The 13,215-nt window shown below is 31.3% G+C and overlaps 1 protein-coding gene across 2 annotated transcripts in view; it reads right to left on the reverse strand.

The window, feature by feature from the left end:
* Window positions 1-4,610, reverse strand: part of LOC111697620 (glutamate-gated chloride channel subunit beta) — a 28,016-nt gene extending 23,406 nt beyond the window's left edge. The window contains exons 1-5 of one of the 2 annotated variants that reach the window (XM_023467687.1): window positions 4,524-4,610; window positions 3,865-3,930; window positions 3,340-3,434; window positions 2,460-2,498; window positions 1,430-1,521 (exon numbers count right to left, since the gene is read on the reverse strand). In XM_023467687.1, the coding sequence (XP_023323455.1) occupies window positions 1,430-1,521; window positions 2,460-2,498; window positions 3,340-3,434; window positions 3,865-3,899 (261 nt within the window). In that variant the 5' untranslated portion in view covers window positions 3,900-3,930; window positions 4,524-4,610. Of the gene's footprint in view, window positions 1-1,429; window positions 1,522-2,459; window positions 2,499-3,339; window positions 3,435-3,864; window positions 3,936-4,523 lie in introns of both variants that reach the window. The other variant, XM_023467688.1, reaches the window with a different exon arrangement.
* Window positions 4,611-13,215: the final 8,605 nt, after the last annotated feature.

The following is a 13,215-nucleotide window of genomic DNA, read 5'->3' on the forward strand; positions in this document are numbered from 1 at the left end:
AAGGATTCTTAGTTCAGATTTAAGGAGAAAATAGATCCTCTACAGGGGTTCCCCCCAAGTCTCGAGATCCATTTGAGGTTGAGACTGATGTGGATTTGACAAAGGATATAGAGATGTCCCTTGGACAAGGTTGATTTGGGTTGCTTATGAGTTGTTGATCTTCCTCCTCCTCACGTCATGATCAACCTTAAGTTAGGCTGGCCAGTGGCCATTTGAAGAGATCATTTGTAGTGATGGCTAGGCAGGATATATTAAACCTGAAGAGAACTGGAGTCCAGAATATCTTCGAGTAGGTTAAAAATTTTGAAGTGCTGAGTTTTAGCTTATAAGTTTCAGGAGTAGCTAAGTAGCTTGTTAGCTCCTGGAGTAGCCAAAAATAACTTGTTAGCTCCTGGAGTAGCTAAAGTTTAGCTTATTAGCTCCACGAGTAGCTAAGGTTTAGCTTATGAGCTCCAGGAGCAGCTGAGTAGATTGTTGGCTCCATGAGTAGCTGCATTGCAAGAAAAATCGTCTTTGGAGGAATATTCTTCAGTGAAGACTTGTTCTTCTTCCGGTACATTTTCAAAAAATCTATTAGTTGAACTTCAATTTCATTAGGCAAGGCTGTAATCACATGATGATATTTGGTTTGTTCATTGTTAATATTCTTTATTGCAAACTGGGATTCGGCTTGTGCGAACCAAAGTTTAGCTCCATCGGCCCAGAAATGTGGTAGTTTAAGAGCTATTGATTGAATATTGTCCACTGAAACCACAGCCATTGTTCTTCTTCGGGGTCACCAATTTAGAGAATAAGAACAAGTCTATGATATAGTTTATTAGTAATATATTTGTAGGTAATAAACTATCATGCAGGAGAACATGTTGATCCGATGCAGGTTGGAGAACTACTGGATTTACACCAGCATATATCTTTTCCCGTATTTTCTCCCTTTCCTTCAAGGATTCTTAGTTCAGATTTAAGGAGAAAATAGATCCTCTACATCTTCGAGTAAATTGTTTTTTTTTTTTCCTGTTCATGAAATAAGAAAAGGATAATCCGATAAACATTGTTTTAAACGATTAAATATTTCCCTTCAACTTTCAAAACAATAAAAGAGATTTCAATAAAAATAGAGGAATATGGGTTGCACGGGTCGATTTTTCACCCCCCCCCCTTATAGCTTAGGGGGGGGGGCTTTTTTACCAGCAAAGATATTGAAAATCTATAACATATTTCAAATAATTAAATTTTTAAAAGCGCCAATTTTTAATACATTTGAGTTTTTAGAATATATAGTTAGGTCTGGACTCTAGATATATTGATGTTAGGTACTTTCCCGAACAGGCAATTTTCCATGTCCGGCAACTTCCCAAGCCTGTCATTGAAAATTATCTTTTATTATAATTGTTGTTGATTTAACCCCTCTATATCTGTATTTATCTTTAACCTTATCGTTGACTCCAAGTATATCTAGGATCTCTAGGTTCACATTAATCATCACAGCCTTCTCAGGGTTAGGCTGCTCAAGCTTCTGGTATCCTAAACATCAGACAAATACTTTTAGAAGAGTTTAATGTAACTCTGGTATCTAAACACCAGAAAAATTCTTTTAGAAGAGCTTAATGTAACTCTGGTATCCTAAACACCAGATAAATACTAGAGGAGTTTAAGTTAAGCTCTGGTACCCTAAACACCAGACAAATACTAATAGAATTGTCTAATTTAAACTCTGATATCCGAAACACCAGAAAAATACTTTCAGAAGAGTTTAATGTAACTCTGGTATCTAAACATCAGACAAATATTTTTAGAAGAGTTTAATGTAACTCTGGAATCCTAAACACCAGACAAATACGTTCAGAAGAGTTTAATGTAACTCTAGTATCCTTAACACCAGATAAATACTTTTAGAAGAGATTAATGTAACTCTGGTATCCTAAACATCAGACAAATACTCTCATAAGAGTTTAATGTAACTCTGAACACCAAGCGAACTTTGAAAGAATAAAATAATCTAAAGGTTGGAATCAAAAACACCAGAAAATTGTACACAAGAAAACGAATATGACATAAATGCAAGCCCTAATTTATATTTCTAATTTGAACACAAGAAAACGAATATGACATAAATGCAACCCCCTAATTTATATTTCTAATTTGAACACNTGGTATGGATGAAATAAATGCAACCAATAATATATATTTATAATTTGAAAACTAGAATAGTATGGATGAAATAAATGGAACCAATAATATATATTTCTAATTTGAAAACTAGAATGGTATGGATGAAATAAATGTTGTATTGCTGAGCCAAGAAAAATATCCAATTTTGGATTCTGTATTTCTGAAATTAGATTCAGAAAAAAAAACTTGACCAAAACCAAATTGAAAAGAACGAAAACTCTGAGTTTAAAAATGAATGATTTTAGATATTGAAGGAAAATGAGAATGATTAAAAATCTATTTTGGTTTACCTCTTGGAAGACACCAACCCAGTACACACTTAGACATTCCTAGATATTCAGGTTTTTATAAATTAACAGTGAAACAGAAACTGTAGGAAAAACAGAAGCTTGAAACAGAACAGAGACTGTAGTAAACAAAAACTGCAAACAAAATAAAAACTGTAAACAAAACAAAAGCTTGAAACAAAACAAAAACTGTAGTGAAGAAAATTGCAAACAAAATAGAAACTGTAGTGAACAAAACTGCAAACAAAACAGAAACTGTAATCAAAACGAAAATTTGAAACAAAACAGAAACTGTAGTAAACGGAAACTGCAAACAAAACTGAACTGTAGCAAACAGAAACTGCAAACAAAACATAAACTGTAACCAAAACAAAAATTTGAAACAAAACAGAAACTGTAAGCAAAACAGAAACTTCAAACAAAACAGAAACTGCAAACAAACAGAAACTTTAATAAAACAGAAACTGTAAGCAAAACAGAAACTTCGATAAAACAAAAAACTGTAGTGAACAGAAACTGCAAACAAAACTGAACTGTAGCAAACAGAAATTGCAAACTAAACAGAAACTGTAGTGAACAGAAACTGCAAACAAAACAGAAACTGTAAGCAACACAGAAACTGTAAGCAAAACAGAAACTTCAAACAAAACAGAAACTGCAAACAAACAGAAACTGTCAGCTAAACCGAAACTTTAATACCACAGAAACTGTAGTAATCAGAAGCTGTAAGCAATACAGAAACTTTGATAAAACAAAAACTGTAGTAAACAGAAACTGCAAACAAAGCAGAAACTTTAAGCAAGATCTATAATCTCTATGTCTAATTGTATACATATCTATCTATATATATATCTATATATATATATATATATTATATATCTACCTGGAGGAGTATGTTCATCATCTTGATGTAGAGTAGGTGGAGGGAGAAGGAGAAGGAGAAGACAGAGAATACACAGAACTTGAATCCGTAGTTTACTATACATAAAATACATAGAAATATCAGATTATATTTAATTAAATTCAAATACATTTGTTGGGACTTTTAAATTGCTGATCAGGCCTCAGTATATGGTGAATATGTTTAATTGAGTTTTAGTATTTAATTGTGACAAAAATTATATTTAGATTGTAACTCAGAATATATTTAGTTTGCCAAAACAATATTTTGTTAGATCGTAAATTATGACATTAATTCGTACAGTGTAATTGAGCTCTGGTTTCTATTTGCATACTTTAGCAAATTAAAAATGAGATATATTTAAAAATTATCTTCCCACTTTTGGATCTTCGAAATCCGAAAGAAATAAGATAAGTAGCTGTTTTAAGAACATTTGCACATTCGTACATTTTGAACCAATTTTTAAATCCAATAATAGAAAAATTTTAACAAAATGATTAAAATAACCTTAAGATCTCCCAACACTTCAAGTAGAAGTGCATTCTCCAAACCTCACCGTAGTTGTACCTCTACCTAAACTTTTAAACATTTGAGACATAATTTGAGAATTTAATTCTAAGAATTTTTAGCATTTTAACAATAAACAAAAATTTGATTGAAAATTAACAGCAAAAAAAAATTTCGAAAAAAACTTAAATTAAATTTTACTTGAGATATTTCTTGATTTTTAAGAACTAACAACAGAATGAAAATTTCAAACAAAATAGAAAAATTATTTAAATAAACTGAAATTGTAATTAAATCAATGACAAAAATATGAATTGTGAATTCATTATGCAACAATTAATGTATTTGAGAATGCTAAACTTATTGATAAGTGTACAGTTGAAAATGTACATTTATCAACCTGTACAGGGTTACCCACAAAAGATAAGACCTGAGAGACGACTGTCCGGAATCAATACAAACTTTTAAGTACAGTCTTGGTTATTCACTGCCACTTAGAACTTTCTTTTTCTCTAAAATATCATTTTAAGTATATTTTAATAAGTTCTACGAACGACTTAATTCAATCTTTAAATCGTTTTATTTCGTCATTATATAGTCTTATTCTTTTTGGTTAACCCCGTTCTCAATTTTAAATATAAGTTCAATTACAAGCTAACCTCCTGATCAAAAGTTCTACAAGTCAAATCATGACAAGAAGTTTAATCACTGCAAACTAGTTCTTAAAAACTATTTCTTCATGTTATCTGAAATATAAAATTATTCAATTCAATTCTTCATTGAAATTGTCTCTCTTATTTCTAAAGGTTCAGTACGCTTATTTTACACTGCCATCATAGACATATCAATTTGTTGTCTATATATTTGTTGGGTTTTGAATTTTTCTTCTAAAAAATTGATGTTAAAAATTTCCAAAATAAATTAAATTCGGAAAAAAGAAACAAAGCGCCATGGATTTCTATATCTCATTAGATTAGACTGATATATACATAAGTCTAATATATTCCTTTAATTATTCTTTTCAAATACGAAAACATAGATAAAGGCAAAGTATGCATTCACCATATATATCATATGAAAACATAATATAAACATATGTTTGATATTACAAAAAGATCAATTTAAAACGACGAAAAATTAAAACTTTGTCTTAAAGAATGACGAACGTTTTTTCTGAATATTTTAAACAATTCATATTATTTTTCAATTGAGTGCCGGAAAACAGTGTTTGCTGTACAGTAAGGTTTCAAGAAACACAAATCAATTAATGACTATTTGTGGCCGAAAAACCGGTCATACAGTTGATTTTTATTTATTTTCAAATATGTCGATATGGGTATCAAAAGATCCGTCTTTCATTATTTTGTAAAAAGTTCTTTTTTCCGTTAAATATAATAATTTTGTCTTGATAGACGCAACAGATAGAAGTAAGCTTAATAGCGATCAAAAGCGCTTATTTTTCGACGTAAGTCTATACCCCTTTTATTTTTCGCAAACACTCAGTAAAAAAAAATAATCAGACAAAGGTCTTCTGGTTATTTTTAGAAATAACGTCTGTGTCAAATCTATCTAAAATGTATATAATAAATGTTTACTCTAATGATTTAACTTTAAATTTTCAAATGCTATTTGGAGAATTAATTGTCTTTTTCCCCACAAAAAAGGTATTCAAATACCATAACCATTAACCTTGTATTAATCTGACATGATCAGAACTGAAAAATGTCCCCATGAAATATTATTTTTGAATGAATTAAAAATTTAAAAACTTAATTATTCTTGTTTTATATTATGATGAATAATTAAAATAACCGATGAATGTATAAATGTTACGAAGCGTCAATAATTTCTAAAAGTTAAAAAGCGCTAGTTTTTTTCTGTGCTAAACATGATGCTGCTAACTGTAAATCTATGCACAACTAATACTTGATGCAATATAGTAATATGTTTAATGTTATGGAACCAAAATTGATAATTTATCAATAATATGTCTGCAGTCTAAAAAGTCGAAGTATAATAATAATATCTCTCAAATCCTATTGAATGATCTAAACTAGAAAGCTATATAATATTTGAGATCCTAGTGTCTGATAATCTAGAAAACTAAATAATATCTCTCAGATCCTAGTGTCTGATAAACTAGAAAACTAAATAATATCTCTCAAATCCTATTGAATGATCTAAACTAGAAAACTAAATAATATCTCTCAGATCCTAGTGTCTGATAAAGAAAACTAAATAATATCTCTCAGATCCTAGTGTCTGATAAACTAGAAAACTAAATAATATCTCTCAGATCCTAGTGTCTGATAATCTAGAAAACTAAATAATATCTCTGAGATCCTAGTGCCTGATAAACTAGAAAACTAAATAATATCTCTCAGATCCTAGTGACTGATAAACTAGAAAACTAAATAATATTTCTGAGATCCTAGACGTCTGATAATCTAGAAAACTAAATAATATCTCTCTGATCCTAGAGTCTGGTAAACTAGAACACTAAATAATATCTCTGAGATCCTAGTGTCTGATAAACTAGAAAACTAAATAATATCTCTCAGATCCTAGTGACTGATAAACTAGAAAGCTAAATAATATTTCTGAGATCCTAGTGTCTGATAAACTAGAAAACTAAATAATATCTCTCAGATCCTAGTGTCTGATAATCTAGATAACTAAATAATATCTTTGAGATCCTAGTGTCTAATAATCTAGAAAACTAAATGATATCTCTCAGAAACCAAATAATATCTCTGAGATACTGGTGTCTGATAAACTAGATATCTAAATAATATCTCTGAGATCTTAGTGTCTGATAAACTAGAAAACTAAATAATATCTTTGAGATCCTAGTGTTTGATAAACTAGAAAACTAAATAATATCTCTGAGATCCTTGTAACTCGCAAACTAGCTTTAAAATAAAATTGTCCATGAATAAAGTGCCGGGGGGGAATGAATTTCAATTTATATCTTCCCTGTAAGAATTTGTAGAGTGTACACATTAAACTTTGCACTTCAAAGTGTGAAAAGTAAAGTGTCATTATTCTTCTGTCTGCAAAATATTAAAGAAGTTGATAACATGTAGATCTTTAATTTCAAGTCTTTAAATATATCCAAATGTATTTTTATACATTTCTAAAACTTGAAAGAGATTTAGAAAAAGATGATTGTAGAGATATATATCTTTATTTCTTTCAATTTTCTAAATGAAAACCATCAGCTCCGCATCACACGGTAATCCTGAGTTTAGAATCCATAACACACTTATCCTGTCTAGAATACTCAACCTTTCTATATGGATATGTGCCAAGATTTCTTTTAATTTGTACTCTTATCCCGATAATCAAGGATAACCTAGGTATTACAGTTTGGTCTCTAGTAAGGAACTGTAACGAACATGTGTTCCTGGGCAATATAAGCAGTTATTGATTATCATAACCGAGCTGAAAGACATGGGTTTGCTTGATCAATGGATTTATATCTTATCCAAAGTCTTTGATGTAGTTTCGTGGATAACTGTAACAGTTATTCAAGGAAATTGAAGATCAAGAAGTATCTCCAGGTGTTCTTAGAACACTGTTATATATACAGAGGACAAACTTATCAGGTACAGTACAATGGAACAATTATAATGTATCTAGACCTTTTAAAGTTTACAACAGTGTGAAACAAGGAGCAGTTTCCTCTCTTATCCTATTTTGTATATTTATGAACAAATTGATATCAAAGTTAAGAGTGTTTATTGCAGTGGATGTCAACTTGGAGGAGTTTTCATCAGCATATTTATATATGCAGACGACATTATATTGCTTGGAGGAGTTTTCATCAGCATATTTGTATATGCAGACGACATTATATTGCTTGGAGGAGTTTTCATCAGCATATTTGTATATGCAGACGACATTATATTGCTTTGAGGAGTTTTCATGGGCATATTTGTATATGCAGACGACATTAGATTGCTTGCTCCTAGTAGAAACGGTTTACAATATATGAAGAATGTATGTGAACAATTTGCAAACTTACTTTCGATGAAATTTCTAACATGTAGTTGAAAAGTATAAGACTAAATGTATAATTTTTACAAAATATCCAACCACTGTCACAGTCCTCTAATTTAATGACCATGCTCTTGAGTAGATTTGTTTCATTCATTTCTTCATTAGAAAAATCGTCAAAATATGTATCAGACTTTTGATAAATCTTTAAAAATTTGATCAAAGGTCAGTAACTGCAAAAAATCTGAGAAATATTGCAGACAAATGCAACACACATTTGAATATTATTGACAAACATATTGTAAAAAATCGTATATGATATTTCAAGAAATGCCCGTGGAAGAAGAATGGACGATATTATTAATTTCATGTACACGACCTTATTATAGTACAGTTTTGTTTCTTGTATTTGTATTTATTTTCATATTTACACTTATAATTTTTGTGTCTATTTAATTGTAACAATTATTTAAATTTTGTACGTTCAGGAAATAGATAATAAATATAGAATATACTGAACTTTAGTCCAGTATCCACACTTATCCTGTATATAGAATACTGAACCTTAGTCCAGTATCCACACTTATCCTGTATATAGAATACTTAACCTTAGTCCAGTATTCACACTTATCCTGTATATAGAATACTGAACCTTAGTCCATTTCTGCACTTATCCTGCATATAGAATATTGAACCTTAGTCCAGTATTCACACTTATCCTTTATATAGAATACTGAACCTTAGTCCAGTATTCACACTTATCCTGTATATTGAATACTGAACCTTAGTCCAGTATCCACACTTATCCTGTATATAGAATATTGAACCTTAGTCCAGTATCCACACTTATCCTGTATATAGAATACTGAACCTTAGGCCAGTATCCACACTTATCCTGTATATAGAATACTGAACCTTAGTCCAGTATTCACACTTATCCTGTATATAGAATACTGAACCTTAGTCCATTATCTGCACTTATCCTGTATGTAAATACTGAAACTTAAGTCATGTGTCAACTTACTATGAAACGCAGGAATATACCAATAAAAAAATGAAGAAATTCAATTTATATTTCTGTATTATTGTATCCCTCTTTCACTTCATATCTCTTTGCATTTTATTTTTTTCAAAGGAAATGTTGTGATCAAAACAGGAATTGGAAATAAACTTTATGCAAAACTTTTTTACACAAAAAAAATTGAATTTGTCTCTAAAATGACAATTTTGTTTTATAGATACAAACATTTGTCTGTGCATGAAGAAAACTGCTTAGAACCTGGAATATATTTCTAATTAGATTACTCCCCTAAGCTTAATTGAAAAACTTGGAACTGATTGGTTGAGTGTTTCACGAACTTAAGATACTTTTATTCAAGTAGAATACTATTCCAGCGGAGGGAAGGTCGAAATGGGTATAGGGGTATATTATTCAAGTTGAATACTATTCCAGGGGTTGGAAGGTCGATAGGGGAATATTATTCAAGTTGAATACTATTCCAGGGGTTGGAAGGTCGATAGGGGAATATTATTTAAGTTGAATACTATTCCAGGGGAAGGAAGGTTGAAAGGGGCATAGTAATCAAGTTGAATACTATTCCAGGGGTAGGAAGGTCGATAGGGGTATATTATTTAAGTTGAATACTATTCCAGGGGAAGGAAGGTTGAAAGGGGCATATTAATCAAGTTGAATACTATTCCAGGGGTAGGAAGGTCGATAGGGGCAAATTATTCAAGTTGAGTACTATTCCAGGGGAAGGAAGGTTGAAAGGGGCATAGTAATCAAGTTGAATACTATTCCAGGGGAAGGAATGTCGAAAAGGGCATATTATTCAAGTTGAATGCTATTCCAGAGGAAGGAAGGTTGAAAGGGGCATATTAATCAAGTTGAATACTATTCCAGGGTTAGGAAGGTCTAAAGGGGTATATTATTCAAGTTTAATACTATTCCAGGGAAAGGAAGGACGATAGGGGCATATTAATCAAGTTGAGTACTATTCCAGAGAGAACAAAATTTTAGATTAAAAAATGTTTTTCTGTGTTGATCATTATCAGAAGCTACTGTTATCACTCTTAATTAAATTATCACTTTCAATAACGTTATATCATTGTGATATATGTATAAACTTAATTAAATGAATATAATTACATGAACCTAGTTAGATTTATAACTTTAATAATTTAACTTCCAAGGAAAATTTTGAAACAGCTGGAAGAGATCCGGTGTAATTTCTTCTTCTTCTTCTATTTCCATCCTACTATCCTACCATCCACCATCCTACCATCCTACCATCCTACCATCCTACCATCCTACCATCCTACCATCCTACCATACTAACATCCTACCATCCTACCATCCTACCATCCTACCATCCTACCATCCTACCATCCTACCATCCTACCATACTAACATCCTACCATCCTACCATCCTACCATCCTACCATTCTACCTACCTACCATCCTACCATCCTACCATCCTACCATCCTACCATCCTACCATCCTACCATCCTACCATCCTACCATCCTACCATCCTACCATCCTACCATCCTACCTTCCTAAATCCTACTGATAATCTCCTAAATCCTACTCTTGATCCCTTAAATCCTATTCTTGATCTCCTTAATCCTACTCTTGATCTCTTAAATCCTATTCTTGATCTCCTAAATCCTACTCTTGATCTCCTAAATTCTACTCCTGATCTTCTAAATCCTTATGTTGATCTTCTAAACCCTACGCATAATCTCCTAAATCCTACTCCCAATATCCTACATCCTACTCTTGATCTCTCAAATCCTTATCTTCATCTTTAAAATCCTACTCATTATCACCTAAATCCTACTCTTGATCTCCTAAATCCTACTCTTGATCACTTAAATCATACTTTTGATCTCCTAAATCCTATTTTGATCTCCTAAATCCAATTCCTACTCCTGGTCAGTTAACCGACTCCCGATCTCCAGTACTGGATTCAGCTGTCTGCTCCAGGATTGAAGGTTGGGAGAGAAATCCTCGAGGTTTGAAGAGAAAATTTTGTCTCCTCTCCTAGCTTACTGGAGGGTTGATGGGAGCTGACACGGGCTGAATTCCCGGGGTTGAGACAGGAGGATCGGGTTTATATCACCGAGGGAAGAGGATCCTCGGAAAAGAGAAGAAGAACTCAGAAATGTCTGAGAAAAGATGGAAAACTGTTTTCTCTTTAATCAAATGTGTTGATAAACTCATTTTAGAATGTGTCAACTCTATTCTTTACAATGTTCTGTTAAACACTTTAGTCTGGACAAACACTTGAAATAAACGAAAGTTTCGAAGCTAGTATTAAGAATTTTTACGTTGTGTTGACCCCAAAAAAATGTTTAGCTGGAACTAGAAATATGATTGGAGCTAGAATAAAGAATTTAGATCCAAAAAAGAATGGAGCCTTAATGAAAACTAGAGCTGAAATAAATATAGGAGCTAGAACAAAGACTGTAGCTAGAACAAAAACTGGAACTAGAAAAAGAATGAATCTTCAATGAAACTAAATATGAAATAAATATACGAGCTAGAACAAAGACTGTAGCTAGAACAAAAACTGGAACTAGAATAAAGACTGGAGCTTAAATGAAGACTAGAATAAATTAAGGAGCTTGAATGTACACTGGAGTTAGAATAAAGACTGGAGCTAGAATAAAGACTGAGGCTTGATTAAGGGTAGGAGCTAGAATGAAGAGAGGAGCTAGAATAAAAATTGGAGCGGAACTAAAAGTGGAGCTTGAATGAATACTGGAGTTAGAATGAAGATTGGAGCTAGAAATATGATTTAAATTACTAAATAACGACGACAAAAATAAAGTAAAAAACATGCAGTAATCTAATCAGATGATTCGGGACATATTTCTCAAAAGAAATTTGTCAATAAATCCATGCTAGAATCAATTATTTCGTTTTCATTATTATATTAAATTTCATATTTTCTTTGTATCTATTCGCAGATTTCTTAAAATTCTTCAAATGTCGTCTTTTCAATAATAATTCAAGAAAATCTGCAGAAATGTTTGTGAATAATGAGAATTAGAATAATTAGAAAATATAAACTAATTTATTGAACAAGATTACTTATTTTCGATGATAAGATTAATTTTTATTTTCTCAACCGGTTCCGAAACAACTAATAAGTTTACTGTAGAGTTTTGTTTACAGTGAAGCTAGAACGAAGACTGAAGCTAGAATAAAAACTGAAGCTAGAATAAAGACAAGAGCTCGAAAGCTAGAAATAAAGAGCAAGAATAGAATTTAATAGTATATTTGAAAAAAAATGTTTGAAAAATGTTAGTTTGCATATCTTGAAAACTCGTTGTTTATTAATGTTGGAAGGAGTAAACAAGAGATTAAGTGGGATATCCTCCTTAACCAACACATAGATAGATAGATAGATAGACAAATTGTATATCTATATATTCTAAGGATGAGAAGTGGATGAATGTGGATGAAAGAGTCAAGGATAAATGAGAATGATAATATAAGAATTAAAGAATTGGGTAGAAAAATATGAAGCAAACTTCTAACTATTCTAGTAATTAGATATAAGATGGAAAACATACTTTTACTTAAACTAATTTGTGCATTATATATTCAGTTCACAAACATATACAAAAATATCTTTAAAAACGGATGTCTTTGCTTTACTGTGGATATTTTCAGTATTTTGAGTTTTATCTTTATGAACATTAAATATGGTGAAATGTATTTTTGATTTTTACTTTTTATTTCTATGGTTGCTGCAAAAGAAACCATGTCATAAAAAGTAAGATATATTTTCTTTAACGACTTCAATTTTTTTATCTTTGCAGACATATACGTTTTCCTGAAGTTGTATATAATTTAATAGTTTTTATTAATTAATCCCTTTTCGTTGTTTCGCAGATAAGTGTAAATGAATTACAATCTCCTTATAACAAATGTATTTTCATCGATCTTTCCTTTCCTTACTTCACATTTTTTAATCAGAATTTCCTCTAAACTATTTATTCTTCTTTTAATCTTCATCCTCTTATTCAATTCCAATCTTTCATTCAGATAATTGTTCTTATTATCCTTTTAACACCCACAATCCTCCGTTCAAGTTCTCCGCCCCCNTTCTTCCCTTCTTCTCTTACCCCTTCCCCTCTCCTTTACATCCTTTCCAGTATCCTTCCCCTTACCCTTTACTTACATACTCCCCTCCCTCTCCCCTAGAGTCTGCACCCACAAGTGTGTGAATAGGGATAAATTTGTTGATCTAATCCTGAAGTTTTCTATTGAAAAACTAAATCAGATTTACCCCTTGTCTAGAATACAACCAAGCTTTTGGAGAAATCTACTCCAGGGAAA

Source organism: Eurytemora carolleeae, unplaced genomic scaffold, assembly GCF_000591075.1.
Source record: "Eurytemora carolleeae unplaced genomic scaffold, Eaff_2.0 scaffold182, whole genome shotgun sequence".
NCBI lineage: Eukaryota > Metazoa > Arthropoda > Copepoda > Calanoida > Temoridae > Eurytemora > Eurytemora carolleeae.